At 38.1% G+C, this 20,813-nt stretch overlaps 1 protein-coding gene across 1 annotated transcript; it reads right to left on the bottom strand.

The window, feature by feature from the left end:
- Positions 1-583: 583 nt before the first annotated feature.
- LOC109038134 (maltase 2) lies at positions 584-18,999 on the bottom strand. Its single transcript, XM_019053092.2, has 11 exons — positions 18,363-18,999; positions 14,443-14,617; positions 12,034-12,213; positions 10,285-10,439; positions 9,228-9,353; positions 7,355-7,593; positions 4,950-5,148; positions 4,186-4,441; positions 3,197-3,392; positions 2,270-2,413; positions 584-1,804 (listed from the first exon to the last, which is right to left on the bottom strand). Exons 1-11 carry the CDS (start codon positions 18,363-18,365, stop codon positions 1,675-1,677), a joined length of 1,803 nt encoding a protein of 600 aa, XP_018908637.1. The 5' UTR covers positions 18,366-18,999; the 3' UTR covers positions 584-1,674.
- Positions 19,000-20,813: the final 1,814 nt, after the last annotated feature.

Raw genomic sequence — 20,813 nt, 5'->3', positions numbered from 1 at the left:
GTCCACCTCTGAACTCCTAAGGCTTGAAAGAGCGTTGCAGGGACTTAAACGCCTGTTTAGGAATGTAAACTGCACGTACTCCACTCCTTGTGGCTTAGGTCAGCGTCAAAATCAAAGGAATACGGGCCAACAAACATAGCTTCTTAGAGTCGCCTTTTATGAGAGTAGACCCTGATAGAATCCTTTACCTGATTCCATATAGGATAGAACATCGAACTTCTCAACGGCACAGTTCTTAGCAGTGTAGCAAGTTTCATATTGTATTTGGCGTAGAAGGCACATAGGAAACCTTATTTCAAAGGCAAAGAGAGTCAGCTCGTTGAGAGCAGTTACATGGATTTCTAAAAAAAAATCACCTCGAGAGAAATTTTATTATAACAACTTCATTTTCAAAATCAATAAGTTTATTCTCATTGATACCTCATTGTATGGCAGACTTCAGGATATCTGGGAGGGACTAATTTGACATTAACGTCCAGATTTTTTAAGATTTTCACCGAATGATCAAATTAGAAAATAAAAAAAAGAGAAATAAAAAAATAAATAGATACATGATGCAGTTTTTTAAAGTAAAATAAAGTGATTCAAGAGTACTATTACTTTAATGAATAAAATAAAATAAAAGTAAGGAACAAATCTAGATCATACATACTTATGTCAGTACAGACATGCATGAAATTCAAAATTGAATTATTTTAACTGAATTTTCGAATGAAAAGTTACAGCTCGCAGCTTTTAAAGGCCGCTATGGCTGCAAAACCATTAGACATAAAAAAGAAAAGGTATCTATCGGCCGGGCCAGACCTGATGGTGTTTCTAAATTCCAAAATTTGGCAAAGTGCGTAGCTCCCAATTCAATGTTACAATATATTTTTCAAATCACTCACTCTGCAGAGCACGTTCTCAGTAAAATTTTCTCTCATTAAATCACTTTACACAGGACGTGTTCTGTATTTCAGATATATCTGAAATACTGAAGCTATAGCTTCACTTTAAAAAAAGAAGAAAAAAACATAAATATGCAGAGAATTTACTAAAACTGATCAAAAACTAATTTCAAGATATTTAAAATATCTTGAAACGTGCACGGTTGAAATTAGTTTCAAAACACGGAGATGACACTAGATCCTTCCAAAATCCATAACGGGGGTGCAGTTGAAAATTTTGCGAGGGGACAAAAGGAGGGGGTCCAGCTCAACAAAAACCTTATTTCTTTCTCTACTTACGATGTTGTATAGGAATTAAAACCGCGATTTCCGAACCTAAAATCATTAAAATCGTAATTTTTTTAAGCTTTTAATTTCTACAAGCCTTTTCCAACGATGGATTGCTCACTTGCTCAGGGTCTCAGTAAGTAGAGAGTAAAAATCCGCGAGCACCTTATTCACTGAAATAAATGGTTAAAGGCCTCTTTCTTAATGTAAAAAAGTGGACTCGATTCAAAGAGTTTTTTTCCTTAATACATTTTTTTTAAACGAAGAAATTTTCTTAAATTTAAATAATTTTTTTTTTTTTATTATTCAAAGGCAAATGAACTTGTCATTGATGACAAAGTAACGTCTCTGTAGATTAAAAAAAAAACCATTCATTTCACTAAGTAACAAAAATGTTCCTTAAATAAAAAAAATCGAAGTCATATTGCTACTCTTCCATGGTGTAAGTCGCTTTTACATCTCACTCTTCCGGGAAATCAGACAGAATGTCAGCGTAAATGTCATTGACTTGTCTCGAGGAACCGCTTTGAGTGGAGCATACCATGGCAGCTTTCGGTCGTAAATGAATTTTATCCGTATATAGCATGATTCTAAAAAAATAAAAATGGACACAAAGGTGTTAAAAACGAAGCAGATTACATTTTTCCACCCACCTAAACATCTAAGAGGTCATGCAGTAGCATCTTAATCTCAGTTGACTACCTCATTACGACGGCAACCTGCTTTCTCTATTTTTCTCCTTCTTTTTTGGCGTCTGTTTTTATTTGTATGAAACACATTTTTTCTGTAACTAACAATGTAAAAAATGGTCTGCATTTGATAGTGGATACTTAAGTTATTAGTAATTAGGAACGAAGTTCAGATTCATGGGTGGGAATTATTTCCTCTCTCTCCAGTCTCCAATTTTTGAAAATGGATCGCCCCTATCTTTTCCTGCCTCTCCCCTCCTTTCCATGTATCTCTCCTCTTATCTGATGCTTCTAAAAGGATCCTATAATGTAAAAAATAGTAGTTTCTTAATTTTTTTGGCAATGTATGATGTTTTCAAAACTTACCCTGGGACGTAAGCGCAGTTGACGCTGCAAATGTTCAATTTGATTGTTTCTGGAAGTTTTGCGATAGAACTCAGATTTGCAGTATTTTCAAATTCAGTGCCAAGGTTAGCGATCACAATGATGGTCGGATGTCCCGGTAGTGATCTAAATCCAACAAAATGGACAAAACGTTTTCAAACTTTGTAGCAGATTGATTTGTAAGCTCATTACTGTACGTATAATTTAACAGCAACTGGCTATTATGAGTAACACAATTATGACGGACCAAACTAAGAAAGGGTGATTCATTGATAAGATGGCGACATTTAGACGGAATATTTACAGCAGAACGCTATACACAGGGTGTCCCGGATACCAGTATTTATAAATACGGGTCAGTTTGACCCTACTTGAAACTTTGCGTACAAAAAAAGTCATGGGGCAGCTATAGGTAAAATAATGCTATTAAGATACACTGGAAAAAAAAAAAAAAAAAAAAAAAAAAAAAAAAAAAAAAAACATATAGGATCTAGAGTCCAGACTCTTGAAAACATCGACAAGAAAATGGACTCTTGATTCAATCAGATTTAAGCTGAAATCAAAAGGAAATCCGCTCAAATTAAGAGGCTTGGTTCTTGATTGAAGCTTATTGAATCAAGAGTATTTTTTCTTGTCGATGTTTTTAAGAGTCTGGACTCTAGATCCAATGTGTTTTTTTTCCAGTGTACCTACGCCTGTTTTGCATTCAGGTATGGGCGTGACATATGACGGATGAGACTGTCTACTAGTAAAATATTCCATAGATTTTCAGCCATACATATATGACTTGTTTCTCCTCGAAAAAATAAAATGGTAGCAGAGATTTTAAAATACCGTAATGGAGGTTCCGCACTTTAGCCATCGATAAATAGAAACCGCGATTGCAGTGATTCTGTGCGTCATAATTACCTTGTAATAACGAGGACCCATTTTGTCAAGGCGTATACTTTCAAGTTTCCGAACTGAATAACCGGTGCCTCTTTCAATGCGACCAGCTTTTGGTAGTTTTTGAAGTGGCTTCTTTTGTTTCTTTTTTCTGTCTCAAGATTATGCGTCCAGTAACGAGGATTCACAGGTAACCAGGTCTTTTTGTTTTTTGAGAAGCCTAATTGAGAAAAAAAATCCAGAATTAGAAAAAAAAACCCAGCTATAACTGACTAAATTTGTAAATAAAATATTGAAAGTTTGTATTCATGAGATAATCCTGCGAGCCACATTCTGTTACCTAAGTTGGATGATAAAAAAAAAAAAAAAAAAAAAAAAAAAAAAAAAAAAAAAAATCATAATGGTGGAGTGAGAGCAAGAGAGATAGAATGCCTTCGGAAGGAGCCTTAACTTTTTATCCGGTTTAAAAGTTTCCACTTTTATCCACTTTTTAACCGGATAAAAAGTGATCGGGAGAAAGGTAATTTCATCAAATTCATGACTCTCCTGGTTTTTACTGTATGCCGGCATCGTTTTCTACAACAGAGTGACCTTCAGTTCCAAAGAGAAAGGTGACCCACCTCTTCCACTCTCACTTTACCCTTATGTGTTGTTATCTTAATCTAATTTTGGAGGTCGTATAAAATGTGTTTTTCTCTTTCTTTTTTCATCATTTATAAATTTTGTTTCAGGTGCGAAGCTCTCGCCCAAACATTCCGGCCACAATGTACATTGTAGACATAACAGAATTCGGCAAAATACACCGTAATTACATGTTCTCTGAAACCCAAAATCGAAATTTTTGTTTCGGGAAGTTTCAAAAGAGTTTTGAAACTATACGGTTATTGAAAAAATGGACTTCTTGATGGAAAGAGATTTTTAAAATTTTCTGAGAAGGGAACTTGATTAGAATTTTTCAATGGAAAAAATTGTCGAAATCACCTAAAACAGATGGACGAAAGGAAGAAATTTACCTCCACTAGTGCATGTTCCCCATTGGAAAGGGGTCCGCGCAGGATCTCTGGTGAATCTTAGATACCTCTCAGGGCCAGCATTCAAGGCAGGGGGGTCCAGAGTTTGATCCCATCGGATGAATGTATCTTCCATTCCTATTTCGTCGCCCATATACGAAACTGACGTCCCAGGAAGCACCATCTGCATCATATGGAGTCCGTCCAACATATCGATGCCGTAACGAGAAGCAACTCGACGTTGGTCGTGATTACCAATCTATAAAATTAAATCAGCCGATACAAATCAAGTTCAATTAATGTACAATAATTTTAGATTAGAATAAACATAAACAAGACATAAACTAATGTCTGAAATGTAATATCGAGTGGCATAACTGTTGGCTCCGAAGGCCAGGAATTCTATTTCTGAGATAACCTTTGAGTCTCCTTCAATACATAGCTAGGCAAAATACCATGCTCTGCAGTTTCATCCGTACATGCATGTCACTGGTTTTTTGTGAGGTTTAGTTTGGTGAGAAATTGATTTTTTCGGCTTTCTAGTTCTTTTTCCGACCTACTGTTTCGATGTTCGACGTGACTCTCGTCTCAAATCGTCGGATAATCGGGGTATATTACTGTAATTTTATACATCCAGAGGTCAATCGATCTGCCCAACAGGTCACTGGCTCTCATGTGCCCGTGTAGTAATTTCGAAGTTCTAGGCGCGCAGTGCAAGGTTACACTTGCAATGGGAAGAAAATATAATAAGAACAGAATGAACTTACCACCCAGTTGGACCACTTCCCAATTGGTAGATTGCTGTACCAAAGCTCAATGATTCTCTTGAAATCGCGGGCACTAGATTGCTGACTCAGAGAGGTGATAAATAGAAAATTGAAAGTAAAATGAGCTCCAGGTTCATCCTCAGTTCCATAATACTTCATTGTTTGTGTTATATTGGAATAAGCCTCCGTTGCCATAAATCTAGAGGTACAAAGAAGGGATGATTTGATGTGGTCTGTACACTGTGGTATAAGTAAAAATATAATGGAAGTGTTCTAGGTCCCTGGTACATGCTATTTTGCCCCGCTTAGGAAAACTGCCGTTCGAACATTGATACACCGTCTTTCTGATGAAGCATTCATTTTTGAAGAAAGTAGTGAATAATTGTATTTGAAATTTTCTAACACCTCAGATTAAATTGGTGGCGAGTCATTTTTCCTAAAACATCGTTTCCTATAAACCTTTACCTACACCTACCCTTACGCCTAAATCCACACCTACACCAGTGTTCGAAACTCGCAGGTGTCAACGCGCCAAATGCGCCTAAGAAATCAGTTATGGCGCCTAAAAATGAAGGCTTGTGTGCCAACGTGTCCCTTAAAAATTCCCCCAAAAAATTCCTACTTTTTTTGTTGGGTGATTTTTTGAAATTTCGACGCATGTCATCGGATTCTGACTTTTCACTAAATGCGCCGTGATATGCGGGCAAACAGTCAATTTGGCCCCTGAAAAATCTTCAATGGCCCCTAAAAATCGAGCTTGATGGGTCACATGGCTCCTGAAACTCAAAGGTGAGTTTCAAACACTGACCTACACCTACACTTACACCTACACTTTTTTCCTTATCGGTTTTTGTCCCATTGCGGATAGTCCTGCAAGTGGATTGTACTATTGACTTTTTTTCTACATGAATTTGTCCTAATTTCAATTTTAAAAAATAAGATACTCATATGTTCAATATGTAGGTTCAAATAACAGGGCAGCATCCTGGAACCCCATGTAAGCTGCGAGGTTTAGTCGAAAACTTTTTTCTTTGATCTACTCATGCTCAAGTTTCGATTGCAATTTATTACGACAATTATCTTTAGGAAAAAAGCTAGTAGAATATTTCATTCCTCGAATTTACTATGATGGGATAAAAACTAGTTGCAAAATTATAGGAGATGTGTGGTAGGGGAAACATTTTAGGAAAAATGACTTGGCACCGATTGAATGGCAAGCTAAGTTATGGGAAAAATCAACGAAAAATTCGCATTAATTCGCAAAAAAATTCCATTTTTGTCAGGGCCGGATTTACGTACTTGCCGCCCATGGGCCATCTGTATTTTGCCGCCCCCTTCTCATTCGTTTTGAAGCATCAATAAAAACCATCAAGTGAACGTTCCGGAGAAGAGGTACATATGACGCGTTTACTCGCGTTGGACACATATTTTGCGAAAGCCCTATTAAAACTTGTAGCAAAAGTTCACGGAACTTCGCGCAAAAGTTAAGTTCTGCAAATCTATCGCTGTGTGGAGTGAGGACTGGACAAGGCCTTCCATTCATAAGAAATGAACGAAAAAATTATGAAAGAACAAACATATTTGATTTAATGATTTTAACTTCTCCGCCGCCGCCGCGCCGCACTGTGTTTGGCGCAATGCGTGAAGTATTCGTTCAGTCTTGTAGGCGCTAATATTGTGTTACATGCCGACCGCCGCCGCCGCCGCCGCGCCGAGGACTTCTCCTTTTCATCTCAAGTCCTCGCCATCATTGCTCTCTGCGCCGCACCACTCCGGGCCAAATTGCGCGTTTGTTTAACCTAACCTAACTCGACTATTTAAAGGTGCTGTCTCTTATATCACCGATAGACGAACACATCAGAAATGACTATAATCGCAGGAAATGAGAGATTTTGTCGCCTTTCCTTGTTTGTAATTTTTTTTTCTGAATCCTATTTTTTTATTACCTACATTTAAACAAATTGCAAGATTTGCCGCCCTCTAAATTTGCCACCATGGGCCGCGGCCCATATGGCCACCCCCTAAATCCGGCCCTGATTCTTGTCAGGGGAGACTTGACAGCGTCTGGAGACTCATACGGCGTTATTCCTTGACACGACAGTATTCGGGGACAAATTAGGGCAAAGAATCCTGAATATGAAGATTATAGTTTCGAAAGGTACTCCGATTCAGTTGCCCTGAAGGGATCATTGGAAATGTTTACCTGGAGTCTCATCACCACCGAATGGACTCTGTTTTTGAAATCCATGCGTCCTTATGACTAACCCACGAAAGGAACTATGTGCCTGGGGAAACTAATGGCTTTACGTTGTTTCTAGAGAAAGCCAGAAATAATAGTTCCTAATTGCGAAAGTTAGTCCAAATATAAAGTGCTTCATAAGTACGGTTAAATCTTAATAACTTACCTGACAGTGTTAGTTTTCGCCGAGTAATCATCTAACAGTTTCCGGAATTCTTTTATGACGTCATAAGTTTCCGGTTGATCCCTCGAATAGATAGGATTCAAATACTGCTGGTCTGTTGGGAGTGCGTCTGGATTGTTCGATCTCGGATTGTCTCTGAGTAACTCATCCTCAAAAATGGTCATCACCGCATCCATGCGGAAACCGTCTACTCCTCTATCCATCCAAAAAGTTAGCACGTCCTGTTTGTTAAAATAGTTTTTCAAATATGCACTATTACAGATTGAAAAATTAGGGAGCTTCCAGCGATACTCAGAAACTGTTTGTGAATATAAGGAAAGAGTGAAGAGAGGAAGAAGGAACAGATGAGGGGCTTGTAAGATATAGACAAGGTGCATAAGTGAAGTTTTTGAAAAAACAGAGTTATTAATGATTTTAAATAGAACTAGTCTTAATGCATATTCTGTGTTGCTTTTCTACTCTTATGAGTAGAATATTCTAGTGATATGAGTAGTTCTCATATGGGTAGGATTGCTACTCATATAAGTAGGAAGTTTTACTCATGTGAGTTGGGGAATTCTGAATAGCATACTCGTCATTTTTAGCAGGGATCAGCTATTGCCAAATCTAATTAGGCGATTAAATTTTTTACATGATACTTAATTGTTGTGCAGATTTTTGTGTAAATTTCAGTGAAATCTCTGCATAATATGAAGCAAATGTCTTAAAATTTTCAACGGATTTCGCACGAACGCTCTCTTGTTAAAACTTTAATAGCCCAGTTAAAGGCAGTAACTGATGTGGCTTGGTTCCTCTTCGCTAAACGCGGGCCGATGGAGATTTAGTGGTAGATTTGGTAGATTAGTTTGTATTTCACTTCCTCATAACCGAATGCGAGTATCACAAAGATCGCTGATATTCCGTCACCTTCCGGTCCAAGTATCACAAGCGCCATGCGACGTTTCAAACTTTCCTCGACCATTTTATTTTTTTACAGAAAAATGGTTCTACGAAGCTGTCCAAAAATTTCACTGAAAATTCTTTGTGCTGCCGATAAAATTCAGTGAAATTTTCGAACAGACTCAACTAACAATGTCTCTGTAAAAAATGAAATGGCGGCGGACATTTCGAAACGTTGCATGACGCTTGTAATACTTTGGCCGGAAGGTGGCAAAAAGATCACTGATATTTCTCTCAGTGAGTTTTTACGAGCATTGTCAAAAAAATTTATATGATATTGCTCATTGCATAGGAATATTGTCGGCATCACACTGAAAAAAAATTCTCGGCGTTTTTACCAAGGTCCGTTGGTACCTTTACCATCGCACTTTTTTTTACCAATTAATGGTAATTTTACCAAGACTGACTAGTAAGCTTACCTGTATTTTTACTGTTTTTTTTCAGGTAAGAAAACCACTTTTATTGGTAATCAATTCCCGGTAACTTTGCCATTATTTATCTCGGTAATTCTACTACAGTCGATAAAAAATATTGGCGTTTTTACCAAGGTCCAGTAAAATTACCGAGAAAGTTCAATAATTTTACCGAGATTTCTCGGTAAAATTACCAATTCCATAAATGGTAATTTTACCAAGAAAAAACTGGGATCAAATAGAACCCTGAATTCTTGGTAATTTTACCCTGTTCTTAGTAAATACACAGAGATTTTTTTTTCAGTGCATTATGGCTACCCCCCTTGCGGGACCAATTAATTGAATCGCGATCGTCCAGGCATTAAACCCTGCAAGGTCCGCAGGAGAATAATTACTTTATTGCGGGCTCTACGGCTTTCTCTGCGTAGCGAAAGTCACCTGATCAAGCGGGCACTTATTAGGAGCTTGGCTCTTGCTACCAGACGATGAAATTAAGATATCACCTTCATCTCTTGCACGACGAGTGGGTTCCTGTAGTTCAGATCGGGTTGTTTCGGATGGAACTGATGTAAGAAGTACTGCTGTCGATCCTCGTTCCAAGTCCAGGCTGACCCTCCAAAATCTGACAGCTAAAATCATGATTCATAGCAATCAATGGGTAAATTTTATTTGTGAACGTCCAGGAATAATACGTCAGGGGCCGTCCAAATGTTGGAGGGAAATATATTCCTAACTTTCCTATTGAGTAATGTTCTATCAGAGGAAAATTGGCAACGTCTAGATCTTCATACGACGTTTTTCCGTCCCAGCAAACTTGCTACGGCGGCAGCGAAGCCTGGCACAGTTGTTCTGGGACACTTCGTATAAACTGTGCAACGCTGCATCATGACTGATTGCTAGATCGTGGGATCACAACCGTCTTAATACCGGAGTAAGATCAACTGATGCAATTGTGCCCCAGAGACTTGAAAAATTAATTATCGTTGTTCTTTCAATCAAAAAACTTCAAAATATCAGCATTTTTATTAGAAAAAATGCAATTTTTGCATTGCTGTGTTGCCAAAATGAGCTTTAAATTCAAGCGAAATTTTTCATTGGAAGATTGTCTCATTAGTAGGGATGTAATATTCGTTTTAGCACACTTTTTATTTTACTTATCTTGAGCACAAACTGCACGTGTGCTCGTAATGAGCACAGATGCAGTTTGTGCTAAAGATAAGCACAAAGTACAAATTGTACTCGTTTTAAGTGTGTGCTAAAACGCATTTTTCATCCCTACTCTCATTATGAGGTTTTGCTTGGGTCAGATTTGAACGAACTCCCTGCATTTCCAAAATGGCACAGAAAGGCCCTCTTTTAAACAGGCTCATATGAAGATGGAGTTGTTGACATGATCGCGAAAAGAAAATTCTCAGCGCCATTTCCTCGTCCAGTGTCTCGTTGACTTGCGGCGAGGAACATGCCTAAGTTTGCGACATAGGAGGAAAGTACAGATACATAGAATGACTATTTTTGCATTATAATAATTGTACTTTAATTTATTGTTTTTGGCATACTTACCCAGTTATTGGGTGGAAACATTCGACCATTAACCACTTTAGCATCCTGCCAAACGTAATAGTCCGTGTAAGGCTCCTGCCTGCTGACAGACTTTTTGAACCATTCGTGTTCATCGCTCGTATGATTTGGAACAAAATCCAAAATCAATTTCAGTCCTAAAATGGAGAACCAAACATGCAAGAGCTTTCTTCAAGGAATATTTAAATATAATATAATTTTACACGAATGTCTCGTTGATTGTGAGAGAGTATTTTTGTGATGGCTCTTGTCAGCCTCTGTTTGTAAAACGTTCACATGCAAAACTATGCTGCCGTGCTAAGGAAAAACGCCGTATGAGCCTTCAGACGTTGCCAAGTTTCCTTCGATAAAAACTGAATTTACCGGGAAAATTGTGAATATTTCTTCCCAAAATTTTCAGACAATTTTGTACGCACTTTAGTCTAAAACATCTGAAAATGTCATAGGAAAATGTGCATGATTGTCGTCCAAAATAATGTTTTATCAAGGGAAATTTGGCAACTCTCGAATGTTCATACGGCGTTTTTCCTTAGCACGATAGTATGGTCAGAAATTTCAAGTATTTTTGACTGCTTGTGTTAAAAACTCTCGCCTAGTCTACAGACTCCACGCACTAAAATAATTCAAAAATCCATTTTTGATGACAGGAAAACCCCTGAATTGTTTTTTATTGCGTTCCACTGAAAATCAAAGAATGTTTCTGTATTCCCTCCAAAAATCCAATTCAATTGTATGTAATTCAAAGAACTAATTTTTTATGTATAGTGTTACAATATGACACAAGACATGTGTGACGACTTAATTGCGGATGCCCACTCCATCTATGCTCGAAGGTAAATCATCAATTGTGACCCGAATCCATGAAAACAAAAAGTGTGATACAGGCCTTGTTACACGTTAATAAATCACCCTCATCGACCGATCCGTTTTTTAGTCCCCAAACACACTTTGCTTTTTAGGATTCAAGAGTAACTTTTAAAATCATCGCAAATCGAAGTTGCGCTTGTGTCTAGTGGAAGATCCAGCAATGGAGATGTTGCATGTGTAAGGAATTTGTGATTTGACTGTTGATTCTCATGTAAAAGTTCGCGAGAAACACGATGTGGCTACTGGTTTTCTCTGAAATTAACTTCCAAGCTCAAAAAAGCTCTCAAGCTGAGGCCAAAATGGAGGGGATATCCCACGCTATTCTGAGAGTCCACCTCTGCACCAAAACAAATTCTCCATGCAAAGATAGGGAGCAAATACATTGACAGGGTTGCCGTGATTTTAGTTTAAGAGTCCCCAAGTAAGGTGTCAGCCCTGTCAATGTATTTGCTCCCTATCTTTGCATGGAGAGTTTATCTTGATGTAGAGGTGGACTCTCGGGATAGCGTGGGATATCCCCTCCATTTTGACCTCAGCTTGAGAGCTTTTTTGAGCTTGGGAGATGATTTAGGAGAAAACCAACGGCCACATCGTGTTTCTCGCGAACTTTTACATAAGAATCAACAGTCAAATCGCAAATTCCTTACACATGAAACATCTTCATTTGGCGACACCGGATTTCCTCCATTTAATCTTATGCTAAATAATCGATTCTTGTCGACGCATCTGCCCCCCCCCCCCCCGAAAAAAATCGATACATTTCTATAGGTTTAAATGGAGGAATGAAAATGTTACCGATGTTCTGGATCCACCCATGCTTGTGTCTTTGCTTTCGTAGCCGGTAAAAATTCAAGTTATACTTACCGTTTTCATGGAGCAAGTCTTTCAAATTTTCAAGATCTTGCATGGTTCCGAAAATTTGCTCAATTGCTCTATAATCAGCGATGTCATAGCCAAAATCTGCCATAGGGGATTTGAAGATGGGCGAGATCCACACGGCTTTAATCCCAAGTTTAGCAAGGTATCCTACTTTTTCCACGATTCCTTCATCAAAAGACAAAGTTTTGAGGTTTTAAAATCATTGATAAGTAAGCGCCTGCCATAGCCTGCACAGACTGGTTTTACTTAAACAGTTATGAACAGTTTTGAAATATTGCACTTTCAATAATTCGCAGCGTGCTTTATACGCACATTTACTGATCTGGCGTTCTATCTAACGAACGCTTTGTGGCCATCCGTCGTAAAATTGCACACTTCTTCCAGTGCGGCCATACCATTTTCCCCCTCTAAACTTCGATTACATCCACAAAAGAGATTTTAGTAACAGGGCCGGATTCACCTACTTGCCGCCCACTTTTCATTCGTTTTGAAAATCAATAAAAACCATCAAGTGAACATGCCAGCGGGGGAGGGGTGCATAGGACGCATTTACTCGTGTTGAACACATTTTTTGGGAAAGCCCTATGAACACTACTAGCAAAAGCTCACGGAACTTTGTGCGAAAGTTAAGTTTCGTAAACCTATCTCTGTGTGGACAAGGTTTTCCATTCATGAGAAATGAACGAAAAAATTATGAAAGAACAAACATGTATGTGGTTTAATGATTTAAACTTCCGCCGCCGCGCCGCGCAGACCACACCGTGTTTGGCGCAATGCATGAAGTATTCCGACAGTCTTGTAGGCGCTATGCGTTTCACGCCGACCGCTGCCGAACGCACTGTGTTGGACGCAATGCGTGAAGTATTCACGCAGTCTTGTAGGTGCTATGCGTTTCACGCTGACCGCAATGACCGCACCGTGTTTGATGCAATGCGTGAAGTATTCGTGCAGTCTTGTGGGCGCCAATATGTGTTACATGCCGATTGCCGCGCCGAGGGCTTCTCCTTTTCATTTCAAGTCCTAGTCGTCATTTCTCTCTAAGTCGCGCCGTTCCAGACCAAATTGCGTGTTTGGTTTCTCTCTCAACTCGACTAATTAAAGGTACTGCCTCTTGTATCACTAAGAGACTACAAAATTAGAAATCACTATACTCTCAGGATTTTGTCGCCTTCTCTCGTTTGTAATTTTTTTTGTAAATCCGATTTTGTTTTATACCTACACTTAAAAAAATTGCAAATTTTTGCCACCCCTTAGATTTGCCGCCCCTTAGATTTGCCGCCATGGGCCGCGGCCCATATGGCCACCCCCTTAATCCGGCCCTGTATAGTAAAACAATTTCAATAAAATAGAAAAGCTCTCCATGTTTTGGGCAAAATCATACATTTCACGCATCAGGTTTTCAGTGATATCAAATGGAACTTCTGAATCATTTAGACGTGCGCAGCAACATCCCTCGCAACTTGGTGACTTTTTGAAGAAAGGTGCTTTCACCAAACTTTCGACGTTTAAAAAATCCGGCATGGTAGCAAATTTAAAGGTACCCTCGTAAAAAAGGAGACAAAAAATCCGCTGCCAACCACGGATGATCCGAGAGCGGATAATCGAAGATCTACTCTGCCGTACTAAAGACACACGCCGTATGAACCTTCAGGCGTTGCCAAATTTGTTTTGATAAACCACGAATTTTCCGGAAAGTAAACAATTTTCTTTCAATTGGTCAAAGCATTTTGTTCTAGACTTTATCTAAATAGTCTGGAATTTTCAAGAATAAAGATTCATGACTTTCCTCAAAAATAAACATTTTATCGAAGGAAATCTGGCAACTCTCGGATGTTAATACGGCGTTTTTCCTTCGCACGGCAGTACTGTACCTATATGCATAGTTTCAGTCAAAGTATGTTAAAAATGTATTTAATCAGTTTCCAACCGAAACTTGCACTAACCATTTCGGCCACCGAATAATTTAGACGTAAAAGGCCGCTCATAATCGTGACGCTCTGAGAGGGGGGGAGGGGAGTCGAGAAGAGCGTTACGCCATTTTGTTTTTACGTGTCAAAGGATAGGGACCTACGTCACGAAAGCGTTATAAGAAGGGAAGGTTAAAGATGCCGGAAAAGTGCATCACGTATATTACAGAGGCTCACTGGCGGACCCAGCAAATCGGCAACGTTATTTTTCTCCATTTGAACCTATGAAAATGTATCGAATCTTAGAGGGGCCAGATGCTCCGACAAGAATCGATTTTTTTCCAAAGGTTTAAATGGATGAAATCCGGTGTTGCTAAATTGCTTGATCCGCCTCTACAGAGGCTCTCTAATTTAGCTCTACCGTGTCATTTTAATTACGAAAACCAAAACTTAATTGAAAAAATTTCTGACGAAGAGTTCCACTAACCTTTCAGGTCACCAACTCCATCGCCATCGGAATCTTTGAAAGATCTTGGATATATTTGGTAGATAATGCCTCTCTCCCACCATTCCAAATCCCTTTGAGGAATAGCTTTCAACAATTCGCATCTAGTGGAGCTCAGTAACACGCATAAGGCTGCAGCAATTTGAATGAACGTGCCCTGTAACGATATAATAATAGCATAATCTGATTTACCCTCTACTTACAACCAGTGTTCGAGACTCACTTTTGAGTTTTAGGAGCCATGTGGCGCATGAAGCTTGATTTTTAGGGGACACTGAAGATTTTTCCGGGGCCAAGTTAACTTTTTGCCTTTATTACGGCGCATTTAGTGAAAAGTTAGACGCTAGATGTTTCAGTTACAAAACTAGTAGCTGTAACTGAAAGAAGATTTCGATGAATCACCAAAAAGAATAATTAGGATTTTTTGAGAAGGGGGAGGGGGGAAAATGGGGGAAATTTTTAGGGGCCACGTTAGCGCAGAGCCTTCATTTTAGAGGCGCCATCATGATCGATTTCTTAGGCGCATTTGGCGCGTTGGCGCCTGTGAGTTTCAAACACTGCTTACAACACTGTTTTCGAATTTTTAAAAATTACACGCAGACTTTTTTCTATAAAAGCTCGCCAATATCGAGGTCTAATTCGATAGCATTTAGCAAAAACGAACGCGTTTACAGTGTTATAAAAATGTTGCTTCTTCATAATTATCGCATTAAGTATAGCAAAAAGTTTTTGCTTCCCATAAAAAAATTATGTTAACTTTAAGGAAAAATAATTCTGTACATTTTAATACTGTGCGCATATTGAGTATTTTTAACAAGAAAGAAGAAGTTGCACGAATTTGAAAACGCTATAATAGCGCTGGCTCCTTTCTGCTAAATGCGATTTAATTTATATGAGAGTATACATCGATTTTGAAACTGAAAAGATAAAGAACAGATTGCCATCTTGGATTTTTGAACTTGGAAAATTTGAGTTGTAACTCAAGTTTACTCTCAAAGAATGCCACCTTACACCAAGTTTTACAAAAATCGATAGAACAATAGCCGCATAGATTTGTAATTTTTCGTAAGAAGCTTTCATTTAAAAAACTAAACAAGAATTAGTATGGTTTTCGGGCGCCAAAGTAGAATAGAAAGTCGGTTCACAGGAAATTGCTAAAAGTAAAAAGAAAACTTAAAAATTAAGGCATTCGTATGACTTATTGGTCTTATACGAATATTTAGGCACGATAAACGGCGCACAATGAATCGAGTCAAAAGGAGAGATCGGACAAAATTTTGAAACTTTAAACTCTTGCAACTCCGTTCATACAAAACTCTGAGGTTCTATAAGTGAATCCATTCGTTTCCTCGTGAAATTTTCTTCTACGAGCACCCCTCGAAATTAAAAATGTAACGGAATAAACATCACATTTTGCAGTTTTAGTAATACATTTCATGTCCGACCTCTCTAATTGACTCGATCCACTGTAACCCGCAACGAAAAAAACACACACATCACACACCGAAAACATTTCATCAGCTTTAGTCGAATACGATCTGAATTTCTAGCTCGCTCGGTAGAAGCCATTAGTGCTACACACAGTCCATCGAGATGAATCAATCAGAGAATCCTCAGATGCTGTATATCAAAGGCGCTCCACATAAAAGCCGCCCTGCTAGTTCTGATAAGACACTAAATTTTTCCTGTCCATCCAAGCGCGCTACACACAAAAGTTCATTCTGCCTCTGATAAGGCACTAAAGCTCGCTACATTTCTCCCAGTGCCCGCGGTTTACTCCTCGTCCAATAAGTGAGGGAAAGGGACCCTCTTGCAACTTGCAAGATACAGGCGACCGAGGAGAAAGTGAGGAAATGAGAGAGTGGATTATAATCTGTAGACTGACGATAGGTACAGTTGAACTTCATTTTGCAACGAAAAACACCACTGTTTTTGGCCCTTCCATAAGAGCGCCTGTTCGCATAAAGAAATTAATGGTACATATCCTGTTTCTAAAATGAGCCGGATATATTGGTAGTTTATTTCAGAATGTAATCCAGTTTCACTGAAAAAAAAAGTTACGGGCTATATAGACATACCGTCCGTTTCGGGTTCAGAGGTTAGAAGTTCCGGGTGCTGGAGCCGTAGCTTAGATTGATCCGGGTGCTAAGCCCTGAACTTCCGGCCTCTGAGCCCGGAACGCGGACGGTAGGTATGTGTCTATACAGCCCGTTAATACGGCTTCCATGGCAGGAGCTTTTTTTCAGCGTTGATTTATTAAAGCACGATTTTATCATATTTTGACAAAAAGTCTCTGATCAAAGCAAAACGTGATTCAATAGCTTATTAATAATAAAAATCGCAATACACACTTAGGTATACCTCGATTGCGCTGCTTTTTACTTCTTTTAAAAGAAAGAAAAAAATTATGAAAATTACTGATCAAAATGTGCACAAAATATCCCGCACAGAGTGAATAATGATAAAAAAACATTAGTTGCGTAGCTAAAAATTCTCTAAAGGGGGGGGGGGGGGGGTCCATTAAAAAACGTGACGGTAAATTTACATAATTTTGTGTACGTCCCAGATAATATTTTATGCCTGCCCTCCAAAAGGAAAAAAACGGTACAATTAACGAGGCTAAGGGGGGGGTCCAGACCCCCTGGCCCCCGCTCCCCTTGTCAACGCCACTGAAAAACATTAAAAGAAGATGTTTATTTTATTTATTTATCTATTTATTTATTTATTTATTTATCTATCTAATTTATTTATCTATTTTATTTATTTATTTTTTATACGGACAAAATTTAATGAGAAATCTGCAAATTCTTAAACCAAGCAAAGAGCTTTTTGTGACTCACATTGTACCTAGTCAGATTATTGAAGGCGAACTAGTCGCAACAAGCGCGAACGCGAACACAGTAAAATAATGTGATTAGTGTAGACCGGTGATAGCGAAATATAACTTGGGTCGTCAGTCAGTGTCAGATAAATTTTTTAGTCTGGAAGGTAATTACAAGCAAGCATCTAGGAAATTTAGGAAAATAAGCCTACGAAATAAACTTAATTAAACTAATATTTTTCGAGAAAGCACGGCAGATTTTTAACTGTTCATGGTCGTTTGTCCGCACAAAATAGGTAGTGAAAAACTTGCAATGTCGCAAACTGAGGTATAAATGCTCTTAACCTCGCCGTCATTGATGAGAAAATGTGTAACTGCGCATGCGCTGGAGTGAAATTTCAGCGGCAATCGTGATCTTCTACCATCAAGTCGAAGTGATACTCTCGAAGGCGCTCTCAGCAACTATTCTACCACGAAAGTATTGCACAGTATCAGACGAAAATGAAGGCGCACTATAGCGCACGAGAGTGGACTGGTATCGTAGAGTCCTACTTACCGTGCGATATCTCGCTCCTGTTCGATCGATTTTTGTGAAACTCGACACAAGATGGCTGTTTGTGACTGGGAACTTAAATCTCAACTCAAATTTTGAAAATGCAAAAATCCAAGACGGTGAAAGTGGCCTAAAATGATATCTTGAGGCCTTCAAAATTATACAACTTGCATTCGAATCAATTCTTTTCCCGTTGAGTTTCAAAATCTATATACCTCAGGTAAATTGGGCCTTAATCTCTGCGCGTTCTTAAACTGTTTAATGCTGAAACTGTATTTCTATTCATTTATTTATTTTTCTTTTACTTTTAAATTTCATTACTCATTTGATCATTCGAAGCAATGAAATGTGATATTTGCATCATGAGCACAACCAGTCTACTAGACGTAAAATTATGCATGGATGAAGCATTTAAAATTAAAAATCTAAAGTTAGGATTTAAACTAAGGAAACTAAGGATTAATTAGTTCATGGTCCAAATGATTCCTTAATAGTTTATAGCGTCATAGTTCATAGTTATAATCATACCATTTTGCGTATCCTTGATGATGAAGAAATGAACTGCCAATGGTAGGGGGAAAATCACTTGATTTCGAAAAACGTCAAATGTGCATCAGGCGCGATTTCAAAAATCGATGGGAAGGTGGATCAGAAAAGAAAATTCAACAAATAATTATGGTTATCAAGAAGTGGTAAAGGATAGTTTTTTCGTGTTTGATTGGCACTTAAAAAAACTAAAATGAAACAGACCTGATTGCACCGACACTCAGTGGAAAATGGCTCTCATATTTAATTTTTTATTTTTTTTTATTTTTCAAAAAGAAGACGTTGTCGATATTTGTGTGATATTAATTGCGAAATTAATTTTCAGTTGATACACAACAAAGCTACGCACACCTTTAAATGCTCACGCACAAAAAATAATCAACTGATTTTAATGGAGTTAGCAGGATTCGCATTCAAAACATGTTGTCCGTCTTTTTCATACTTCGACTGTGCATCTTTTGGAGGGTTAAAGTCCGTAAACCGATGAAAACTAAATTTTGCACTCTTCAACCTGAATTTTCATTCTGAAGGAGGGAAAAGCAGGAGGAATTTTCGGAAGGTCACTGTTGGACGTGCGCGCGAAAATTCACGACTGCGACTGTGCGAAATCATTGTTCCGCCTGAGGTCCCGAGACAAAGTCCCAAATCGCAAAATAAGATGCAGAACGGATTGGGCTACGCCGCACAATGGATCAGGTCAATCAGAGAGGCCGGACATAATATTTTTAACTAAAAATACAAATTCTATTATTTAATTCGTCACATTTTAAATTTTAAGGGGTGTTTCTGAAAGAAAATTTCACGAGGAAACCAATGAAATCACTTTTAATACCTATAAAAATTTTGTATGAACGGAGTTATAAGATTTTAAAGTTGCCTTATTTTGTCCGCTCTCTACCATTGAATCGATCCACCGTGCGAAGCACAAGGGAACGAGCCAATGGGAGAGGTCGAACATGATGCGAAAACTTTAAGAGCTTATATCATTGGCAAATTCAATAGGTTGGCAACATCGTTTCCTCCCCCATTTAAACCTATGGAAATGCATCGATTCTCAGAAAGGTCAAATGCTGCTACAAGAATCGGACTACATTTTGCAATTTGGAGCTATAAATTCTGGCTCTTCTGAAAAAACACTTATGTGCATAGGGAAACTAATGGCACATACGTTGTTTTTAAACCGGGCTAGAATTTATAGTTCCAAATTGCAAAATATAGTCCAATCGATTATTCAACTCAGGATGAAATGAAAGAAAGCCAATGTTGCCAACCTGCTGAATCTGCATCTAGCTTGGATCTTCGTTAATACTACTGGAAAAAAAGTCGCTTGGATCTAGAGTCCAGACTCTTAAAAACATCGACAAGAAAGAATGCGCTTGATTCCATCAGACTTTTTGCTTGAATCAAAAGGAAATCCGCCTAAATCAAGGGGCTCAGTTATTCGATTCAAGGAAAACTCGGATCCCGCCCAACACGGAAATATTTTAAAAATATTGCTGAAATATTGTCAAAAACATTTTAACAATATTTTAACAATATCGAAATAATATTGCTGCAATAGTTTGTTGTCCGCCCCCCTGACAATATTGCAGCAATATTGTCAAGGTAATATTGATAATATATTTTAAAAATATTTACTTGCGATGAGGTTATAATATTCCATATCCGTGTGCGCGCACTCTAGGAGACGTCTTTGGTACTAATTTTCTTTCTAATGTACACATGCGTCCAGGTTGTGGATCGTAGAGTTGTTACTGACCTTAAAATCCGCGCCGTCCTAGTCGAGATTAGAACCCACGCCTCGGGGTGGAGTTGATATCCGAAGTCCAGTACTTTACCACCAGACCAACCAGACTTGATGTAGATGGGCCCGTAAATTCAATCTCTTAACTATCGCAGGCCTCTGAGTCCGTAATATGTTTGTTTATTGACGGATTCTTATAATATTTTACCAGAATTTATTATTTATTATTTATTTATTATTTTTTATTTCATCCTGTAATTTGTGTTTCAAATTCTTTATTAATTGTACTCAACATATTCCTATTCATGTATTACAAATTTTCGTTTTTTTTAACTCTCTCTCATTTTTTTCTTTAACAAATTACTGTTTTTTATAATTGCGTCTTTTTCCAGTTTTAATTATTTGAGCTTTTTCCTAGTTTGAATTTATGTCGATGTATTTATGTTATGTTATTTATTTTTTTCCCTTCTTTTTGTCTTTTCTTCCCCCCCCCCCTTTCTTTTATCTAGCGATTGATTTTAGTAAGTTCCGCAAAATAATTGGTAAACAGAGCAAAACCATACGCTAATTTGGCAAACATTTTGAAAATCTAGCAACAATTTTAGCCATAATAGCATAAACTAGTAATGTTAATTTCGCAAAAGTATAGTGCCATTTTCGCACAATAAAATTACCACTTTTGCAAATTG

This window comes from Bemisia tabaci, chromosome 7, assembly GCF_918797505.1.
Source record: "Bemisia tabaci chromosome 7, PGI_BMITA_v3".
In the NCBI taxonomy this organism is placed as follows: domain Eukaryota; kingdom Metazoa; phylum Arthropoda; class Insecta; order Hemiptera; family Aleyrodidae; genus Bemisia; species Bemisia tabaci.
This window is presented reverse-complemented; position numbering and strand designations above follow the sequence as displayed.

Excerpts from the sequence above, each read along its gene's own strand:
- LOC109038134 (XM_019053092.2), bottom strand. Across the intron at positions 4,442-4,949 it reads GGAAGTGGTCCAACTGGGTG|ATTGGTAATCACGACCAACG; the intron begins GTAAGTTCATTC and ends TTAATTTTATAG. Across the intron at positions 1,805-2,269 it reads AACTGCGCTTACGTCCCAGG|AATCATGCTATATACGGATA; the intron begins GTAAGTTTTGAA and ends TTATTTTTTTAG.